The 10,276-nt window shown below is 44.7% G+C and overlaps 1 protein-coding gene across 2 annotated transcripts in view; it reads right to left on the bottom strand.

The window, feature by feature from the left end:
* Nucleotides 1-10,276, bottom strand: part of pola1 (polymerase (DNA directed), alpha 1) — a 100,134-nt gene that overhangs the window by 34,790 nt on the left and 55,068 nt on the right. For both annotated transcript variants that reach the window (XM_079489705.1, XM_079489706.1), the window contains exon 34: nucleotides 6,275-6,406. In XM_079489705.1, coding sequence (XP_079345831.1) covers nucleotides 6,275-6,406 — 132 coding nt within the window. The remainder of the gene's footprint in view (nucleotides 1-6,274; nucleotides 6,407-10,276) is intronic.

The following is a 10,276-nucleotide window of genomic DNA, read 5'->3' as shown; positions in this document are numbered from 1 at the left end:
ATAAATAATCACACAAACACGGCGGCGGTGGTTCAGGGGTAGAGTGCCTGGATGGTAACCGCAAGGTTGCCAGTTCAAACCCGGGCTCCCCCAGAGTTAATGTCGAAGTGTCCTTGAGCAAGACACTGAACCCCTAATTGCTCCCGATGTGCTAGTTGGTGCCTTGCATGGTTTCCGTTGCCATCGGTGTATGAGTGTGTGTGTGAATGGGTGAATGTAATGCACAATCTCTGTAAAGCGCCTTGGATAAAGGCGCTATATAAATGCACTATTTACACACACACACACACACACACACACAAACACCACACACACACACACACACACACACACACACACACACACACACACACACACACACACACACACACACACACACACACACACACACACACACACACACACACACACACACACACACACACACACACACACACACACACACACACACACACACACACACACACACACACACCTCTAAATGAAAACCAAACACACACCTACTGTAGGTCCCAATTCAATTATAGAGTCCCACAGTTCACAGCTTTACCCAGAAATCACAACGCCAGGACTAATTATCTGAACAGCGACGCCACTTTGGCAAAAAGCAAGCAGAGCATCATGGGAAATGAGATTGCTCCATTGACACTGATAAAGACACAGCTAGAGGTAGCTGATAAGGTGTGTGTGTGCGTGTGTGCGTGCGCGTGTGTGTACGTGTGTGTGTGTACATGTGTACTTGTATTGTATTATTATGCAAAGTGTCCCCACAAGTATAGTAGAATTCAGACAAGACATTGTGGGGACCATTTTCCTGGTCCTCTCAAGAGAAATAGATGTTTCATGATAATACAAAAAAAAGAGTAAGCTTACAATTAGGAAACAGGCTGGGATTAGACATTTGGAGGTCACATTTAGAGGATGGAGTTATGACTGACTTTTACATAGTTGTGGGCTGGTAGTGTTGTTGTGCACCAAAAATAGCCAATCCACACAAGGTCACGACGCCTTGCAGTGCTACGCATTGTGAGCGTAATAGATCTGCCTTTTCGGCTTCAGTGTTAAAGACGGCAAATGTGCATTCAAATATCCTAATATGTTGACATCTTCACAAGTATAGTAATACACGTGTGTGTGTGTGTGTGTGTGTGTGTGTGTCTTCATTACAAGGTTATTAAGCTGATTGTTTGACACAAGCCTTGGCACACACTGCTGTTCCCATAGGTTCCAGAAACATGTGGCATGCGCACACACAAACACCACGTTCAAGCGTGAGCAAATATCTATTCTAATATCTAATTAACTACTAACTATATCTAATATCTAATTGTTGACTACACACCTTGTGCATCACAGACACATGCACATGGATTCATCTAGTATGTGAACCACACATGCACACACACACGCATGCACACACGCATGCACAGACAGACACATCAGAAGAACTCATGAAACATCCAAGGATATATTAACCCATTCTGGACGGAAAACCCTTTTGGTGTTGTAAGCATTGTTATACTTTAGCTATTGAAAAATAGCAGATCTACAAGCTTGTAGCGCGGCACAGAGTGCCGCGCTACGAGCTTGTAGATCCGCGTTTTTCTTTTAAACGTGAAAATGTGGGGCAAATCTTTGAATATATATTCTTTCAGAGCAAACATTTTTAACTCAAATCTTTGCTTTGGGGGGGTGGGGCCAATTACATATAATTCTGGGGGTCCTTGACATGAAATAGTTTGAGAACCACTGATATAGAAACATGAGGTTTGTGTGTGCTAAATACGTGCTTTATATTGCTATACCTTGCTATAAAGTGCTTGTTAAGTAACAGGGATCTCCCCGTCTCTCCAGCTGATGACTAAACAGAAACATACATGTTCTGGTCAGGATACCAATTGTATCTATGCAGGAGAGAGGACTCATAATAGAATACAGGATAAATAAGTGGAATTGGAAAAATTAAAACAAATCTATTAAAAAATGGCAGCCAAAAATTGGAACACTATGAAAATTGAAGCTGATAAATGATCTCTGTGGGGTTCTCTCTTGATATGGATTAAAATTGGTATCCTGACTTGAAAATGAATTGTCTGCTGACTCTGGAGACATACAACAAAATGTATTCAAGGTCAGTAATCAAGTGAATGTACTGTAGTGTGCATCACTGCAACGACACAATAGTTAACCCATTTTGACCTGAGATCAGATTCTAAAAATGTCTTCTACATCCTGACAGTTTTCTGAAAAAGTCTATGTTTCTGTGTCAGTCGTTCGATTTTTCAAAAATAGCAGACCTACAAGCTTGTAGCGCGCCACTCGGTGGCGCGCTATGAGCTTGTAGATCTGCTATTTTTCAATAGCTAAAGCATAACATAATGCTAACACCAAAAGGGGTTTCCGCCCAAAATGGGTTAAATCTAGATGAAAAGACACACGTTGTATATCACCACACAAATTTAGTGAAACTGAGAAACGGGATGAAAAAAAAAAGAAGAAAAACACAAGACACCCACTAGGAGGGCAAGAGAGAGAAAGAGATCTAATTCGAGGCATTTAACGCGAGTGGAGCTTGGCGGGGGGGTTGGTAGGGTGGAGGCGGTTGTAGGTAAAGGAATATAAAGAGCTCATAATTGCATAATTATAGCAGCGGATACCTGACTCACTGAATGCAGACGTCAAATGAGTTCCACGTAATTTAACCAAACAGAGGCAAGACCAGGTCATGACAGGAGGACCGCCATCAAACATACTCCATCTAAATGTATACCTCTATCTCTCTCTCTCTGGCCCCTTATTCCACTCGTCTCTGAACCTATTTTTAAAGAGAACTGTCCCCTCTGACACACACACACACACTACTGTGTACAACTGTTCCGTTATTGATAAAATGCGTATCTTGTATGCGTATTGGCGTAATGGACACCATTTTGTTTTTACCTTCATTTACCATTGCACTGTATTGCTGATGCTTCTTGTTTTTGCTGTACATAACAGTATTTTTTCTTTTTCATACTCTTACCTGTAAGATTGAAACCTTAACTGCTGTTCCCCACAGGAAAATAAAAGGTATCTTATCTATCCATCCATCCATCCATCTCTACTGTATCTCAGGGAAGCAGCCAAATAACCAATAACTCAGCATTCCTACTCAGGGGGGGGGGGGGGGACAGGACATTACCCCAAAAATAACCGATCTCCAAGCGGTCTGAGTTTGTTAGATCGGCTATTTTTGGCGAAGAGAATTGGTGTAGATGGGAAAAAAACCACACCCGTGTGAAGTAAGTGGTGCAACTCCGTGTGGGGGTCCCCGGGGGTTGGGGGGGGGGGGGAGTTACAGACCCATAGGAACGCCACCAGGGTCCCGGAAACAGGCCGCCCCGCGTCCGAAACGGTTGAGAAATGACAGTTACCGTGTGGGGGTAACTCTGTCATTACTCTACTGTACCCTCCACTGTACTGTACTGTCACTGTACTGTACTGGCACACCCGAAATCACCATATATACAGTTAATATGTGTGTGTGTGTGTGTTAGGTTGCACACAGGTGGTGAAAAACAACCATGCTGTTTTCGTGCTCAGACGCACCCAGCCAGCCAGCCACCCACCCACCCACCCACACACAAAGTCACTTAAGGAAGTGGTTGCACCACTTAAAAAGTGGCCCAAGTGCAGTTGCAAGGCGTATCCTCCTCACTGAGACCAGAGTGTTTAAGTGGTGTTAAAGAAATGATGGCAATGATGCAGCTGTTTAGAATGTTACACTCATAAACTACTGGCAGTAAGGTCAATGATGGATCAAAGCTCCCGCTACTGATATGCTAAATGCTTCGGTCTCTACATTAAGACTATCCACTCAACACCTGACCTATACAACATGCCCTTTTATCTATTCTTAACCCCAGTTCCCTCAAAGGAAATGTTTGTGGTTAAGGGTCGGCTGGGGTTGATGTTTGGACACATGAGGAGACGCTCTTCTGACATGACTCCTAAACTGATGGAATCCACCTGCCACACACAGTGGCACAAACACACACGGGAGGTGGGTTGAGGACAAGCCTCACACAGAAGCTGTAGCATGGCTTTGTCTTTCAATAATCGACACTCCCAGGTCTATACTGAATAGGACACGGACACACGGACACACGGACACACACACACACACACACACACACACACACACACACACACACACACACACACACACACACACACACACACACACACACACACACACACACACACACACACACACACACACACACACACACACACACACACACACACACACACACACACACACACACACACACACACACACACACACACACACACACACACACACACACACACACACACACACACACTCTCTCTCTCACTCTCTCTCTCTCTCTCTCTCTCTCTCTCTCTCTCTCTCTCTCTAACAGGTCCACTTTGTACATCCTCTGCTCAATCAAAGCATCTCTATTCAACAATTTGACCTTTTGTTCAAAAAAGGATTATCACCTTCTCCAGTCCTCATTCACTTTCCCCCTCTCTTCTTGCCCACCCTCCCTGCACCTTTCTTCCCCTGCCCCTCAGCCCATCTCCAGGGGCGACCCACAAGACGAGGGTAATTGCAATAATTTGTTAAATGCCATGGCAACCGTGTTTAGATGGGGATAAGAAGGAGAGAGGGGGGGGGGGGGGGGGGGGGTAGTGGGTTGGGGTACCACAGACAGATGAATGTCATTTTGTCAAAGACAGTGGGACAGCAGAGTGCAGGATGACCACAGAGAGAGAGATAGAGCAATAAAACAGAAGAATTGTGATGGAGAACAAGTGTTTGTACAGTCTCTGGGGTGCAGATTTATTGATAGTGGGGGGGTGTGTGTGTGTGTATGTGGGGGGGGGTTCAAGACAGGAGGTAATTTCACTAATGATTAATGTCCCTGGTGGTCCTGGCTGGAGAGAGCTAGCACACGCACACACACACCACCACCACACACACACACCACACACACACAGACAGAGGTGTGGAGCTTTCACTCTCTCTGACCAGACAAATAGCTCTATTTGAACTCTCCCTCTGCCTGAAAGGCATCCTTAATTACACAATATTAGCCCTCTTCGTCGCCCCTCTGTGTGTGTGTGTGTGTGTGTGTACTGTAGCTCAGCCTTCAATGATGTGTGTGTGTGTGTGTGTAGCATTGCGGGGTGTACACATTCAGCTGTCTCACGCGTAGCAGCTGTTTCACACGTCGTGACAAAGGGGTTGCGGGGGGCTTGCTCCCCACATATTCACTGCACTAATTGATTTCTGTTCAGCACTGTGGGAGAGTTACGCACACCCCCTCTCCAAGCACACACACACACTTTCTTGGCCAGCCTTTGAGACCAACAGAGCATTCCACTCACTGGAGACCAAGGTGTTGCAAAGCACCGTGGTGGTAGAGATAATGGGTCCTACCACACACAAGGTATCTGGCTGATGCAAGACAACACTGGAATGCACTTTAACCACTTAAATCCTATGATACTTTGTACGTCAATCATGGCGAGAGTAGATCTCCCCAAGCTCATGTGTTGATTGTGTTCACCCCCCGAACCCACCTCACCCCTGCCCACTTTGACAGGCTGGAATGGCTTAGGGTTGACGACAGAGTAGAGCATCTTGCAATGGGTCTGGTCCACAAGATTCGATACACCACCAAGATACCCATGTACCTGTCTAAATACTTCCTTAATGTTAACGAAGTCCACACCCACAACACCAGAGGGAGTGCAACAAACCATGTACAACCCAGATTCGGCACAAACAAGGGACTAAATTATTTTCGCTCCTATGCCACCAAAATGTGGAACGCCCTACCAACAGTCATTAAGACATGTGAATCCCTTGACTCCTTCAAAACCGCTCTCAAAGGGCACCTACGGACGGCTGCAATTCGAAACTGGCCCCCGTAAAATCTGAATTGATGAATTGAACATGGTGGACCCTCTTGTAAACAAGTGTAATGCTTTATGGTGTCGTCCACTCAAAGTTAAGTTTTTTTGTATCGAGTTGTACTTGAAATGTACTGTAATTCTGCAAACTGTTAATAAATCAATCAATCAATACTGTATGTTGGTTTGTTTACTGTTGAGTGAGAAAACAATGTTGCACAATTACCTGGAGGATCTAGCCTGGAAACCAGACAAATCTGCCAGCAATGATAATGGGTCCTGCACTAAGTAAGTAGACAGAGAACACTTGCAATGGGTTCTGCATAAGCAGAGGGCCAAGCATACTCACACTGTAGTATCTTTTGATGTGTTGCCGGACGTGGAGTAGCAGTTTGTTGCAGATGTTGACGGGGTAGTCGATGGGGCGTGCCCCACAGGGGACATGGCAGCACCTCATCAGACTGGGCTCAATCATCAGGCCCTGAAACACAGAGTTGGAGAAACGCAAGGCAATTTCAACAAACATGCTAACTTTACCCGGTTCCGGTGAAGAGCCCTTCATGAAAATAAATCACATAACATTTTTATTCAATCGACATGTACTGCAATCAGGGGAATGTTAGCCCAAACCTGTGTTCGCACTTGTGAATGCAGTCATTTGCACTACAAATCCAAGTTGAGATGACTTAAACCTGTCAAACTCATGAGCTCAAAAGGGCCAGACGGCTGTTTAGTCCTATGCCAAACTTCCACAATTCCCTTGAGATGCAGCATCTCATCTTATAGTTTTTATCCCACGATTTTGCAACCCAGTTTTTTCACCCAGTGCCAATTATCTAATGTAATCCTGGGCGCTACACATCCTCTGCCAACCTGGGGGGGGGGGGGGGGGGGGGGGGGGCAGCGGACTGACCTCATGCCTCCTTCTATGCATGAGGAGTCCAAGCTGCTTCTTTTCACCCGACAGGGGGGAATTTCCCTGGCCAGACGTAGCGCGTGGAAGGAACATGTTATTCCGACCAGTTCCTTTCCCCTCCATCAGGCGCCCCGGCTGGCCAGGGGGAGGTAGTTTTAGAGACCAGGATTACTGCATGTTTTTGTGAGGGTACCTACCCTAGGGGACACGGGGAGAACATGCAAACTCCACACAGAAAGGCCCTTTCGCCAACCCCACCTCGGGTATGGGCACTGATGACGCGGAGGAGGGAACACGCCGCCAGCACCCACAGCGTCCCCAGCGGGAATCGAACCCAGGACCTTCTAGCTGTGAGGCGACAGCACTACCGACTGTGCCACCGTGCCCCTGCAGCATCTCATTTTTAATGGGGACCCATAAAACATGAACAAAATACATAGAAACATACAGTGCACAGATATACAGATACATACATACACACACAGATAGCTTGCTCATCCTCTCCCACCCACCCCACCAACCACCACATCAGCTGTTAAGCAACAGAGGAAAGAAGGGGACAGTGCAAATACAGTGTATGTCCTTGCTGGTACATGTCAGTTTAGAACCATACACAAGGTGAGTCAAGATGTGAATGAAGGATGAAATAGATCTAAGAGATATCCAATCAGATGGGGCTTTGTCCAACCACATTAGAGATGTTTGGTATTTCTTGAAAGTCTACTGTGGTTGGACTGCTGTGATGTAATGCGGATTATGGATGTATCGTGTACTTTGTAATTGTTTGTCGGATGTCTTGTACTGTTGTTGTCTCCACCAGGCCGAAGGCATGGGGAGAGAGTATGTTTTGAACTCCGTCCGTCCGTGTGTGTGTGTGTGTCCTTCCGTCCGTCTGTTACCAGCTAATCTCCGGCACCGTTAACCCGGTCGATGCCAAACTTTGCACACACACTCCCTGGATGCCAACGATGAACCTCTGCCCCACATTTTCCAGAACGGCCTGTTATAGCACCACCATGAGGCAGCTTTTCACATGTTTTACCTAAAACTGCACCGATCTGCGTGAAACGTTGCATGCACACTCCCTAGAGGCCAAGGACAAACCTTTGACCTGCATTTTCCGCATCTGCCTTTTATAGCGCCACCAGGAGGCCGACTTTTGTAAAACACATTTTTTGATATTACTCCTCCAGATTCTGTCCAAAAATCTCACAAATCTCACAAATAATTGGCTATAATTGGCTTTCACAGTTTGCAAGATTGCCCCGTTTTGAATAAAAGCCTCAAATCATGAACGCAGTGTGCAATTTACGTGAAATCTTTCACACATTTTCTTACTAGGCTGAGGAATATATCCCACCCTTTTCACATTGGCCTGTTATAGCGCCACCAACAGGTTGATTTTTGCAAAACACATTTTTGGAACAAAATGCCTCAAATCATCCAATTGCCATCAAAGGCGTATGAAGAAATGGCACCCTTTTCACATTGGCCTATTATAGCGCCACCAGGAGGCCATAACCTGACCTGCTGTTTTTGTCTGCCTTTTATTTTTCAACTCTTATTGATCCTGTATTTAAGGTTTGTTTGTTTTGTTTTCTGTTGTCCTTCTTTGGGGTGAAAATTCAATATATTTATTCTACATTATACTTGTGGGGTTTATTAAAAGCCGTTAATGCCACCATTTTTTGTTTTTCCAACTCCAGTATTTAATGCTTTTGTGAAAATAAATAAATAAACAAAGTTTAAATAAAAAGAAAAAAAGAGATGTTTGGTATTTTAAAATAAGGATATTGTAGTTGTCTAAGTGGATATGACGAAGTAGACTGGGCCAAATACTGCTTTAAAGGTATATTCAGTGATTTGACTTAATTCAAATATCACTTATTTTTTCTTTTTTTCTGGATAATCCTCCCTACTATAGAGTGTGCTGACCATATAAGGAGTTCCTCCCTGTACCCAGTGAGCCCCTGGGGTCAAAAAACCCTAGTTTCAGTTTTGGTGGCGGGTGGCAAAACCTTAATCCAATCAGGATGAGAGGGGCCTTCCTCCAATCATGATCGAGTGGGGGCGGGCCTTGGTGCACATGCTGTTGGCCTGTTGCACTTCCCCCCACTGTAGAGCGTGCATGTGCACATTTTTTTACCGGGGCGGACTGGGTGGTTTTCCAAATCACCCAAATCACTGAATGCTCCTTTAAGTAAGAAGGGCACCTAAAATAAATACATTTATAAATGAAAAGAAACCAATGTAATTGCCTTCTTGATTTAGGCTGCAACCAATTAAGCGAGTTGTACATGAGGCAGTGATGAGTTCCATATGGACATCTCAAGACATTAAGAGGCTTAAGGCTCATTCATAGTTTTTTTTTTCTTTTTTCTTTTGGTGGTGAGGTGACCACCGGAGCTGAAATAACGTTGAGCGGTGGTGAGTAAAAACAGAGAGAAAGGCTGGGGCGGTGGTTTGCTCTTCACCGCGGCTCGTGACGTCATGTTGTAGTTCGGTGGTCACCTCACCACCGAAAATCCAGACTATGTATGAGCCTTTTAGATGTGAGTCTGTGGTGTTCTGATACACAACATCTGCGTAATCTATAATAGGAAGTAACACTTGAGATTATTTTTCTAACATCAAATGAAAAGCAATTAATAAAACGATAGAGTGAGCTCAGGCAACCATACTGTAAACTCTGGGTCTTGCCAAACTCCAAGATATTTAAATGAGTCGACTTTCTCAAGATGAGAGCCATTTGAAAAATATATGCAAGAGTGCTTGCTTGACTGCTATGTGTCATATACCGAACACCATACTACAGAACTTCCCTTTATTCAACAGCAGTATATGCTGTTATATAATATACCATCTATAAGCAATTGATTGTGGTCAGTGGTCACATGTGGGCAAGAGAAGGCAGGTCAACATGACCCACTCCCACCCAAATGTTCTACGTGGGAGCTAGACCTCCAGTTAATGCAGTAAAAAATAAAGCTTCACGAAAACTAGGTACAAAATAAATTATGATCACTCTCCCCTAAATGTAGTTGAATCATTGACAAGAGAATAAAAGACTTCAGACAGGCACTTATGCACACTGTACGAGCCCCTGGGAGATTATTTTGGCGTTGTTCATTTTTGTGTAAAAAGGGAAGGTCCTAGGTTTCCAGTCACTTAAGGTAGTACTTACTTCTCACCAGGGGACCCCATAACAGACCTGTGATAAAATAAAATACCCTGAAAATAGAAGTTCTACAAGCTATTGTAGATCTGCCCTTTGGTTCCAATATATATTAACCCCCTCCAAGGTCCTATTATCAGAACTACTCCCACAATATCCACTGAAACAACACACAAAATGTATGAGCCACACACACACACACACCACACACCACTCACACTCCTCTCTTCTTCCTTTCCTTCATTTGAAAGAAGTCTACC

Source organism: Electrona antarctica (genome assembly GCF_951216825.1).
Source record: "Electrona antarctica genome assembly, chromosome: 20".
NCBI lineage: Eukaryota > Metazoa > Chordata > Actinopteri > Myctophiformes > Myctophidae > Electrona > Electrona antarctica.
The sequence above is the reverse complement of the archived record's forward strand: the minus strand, read 5'-3'. Positions and strand labels throughout refer to the sequence as shown.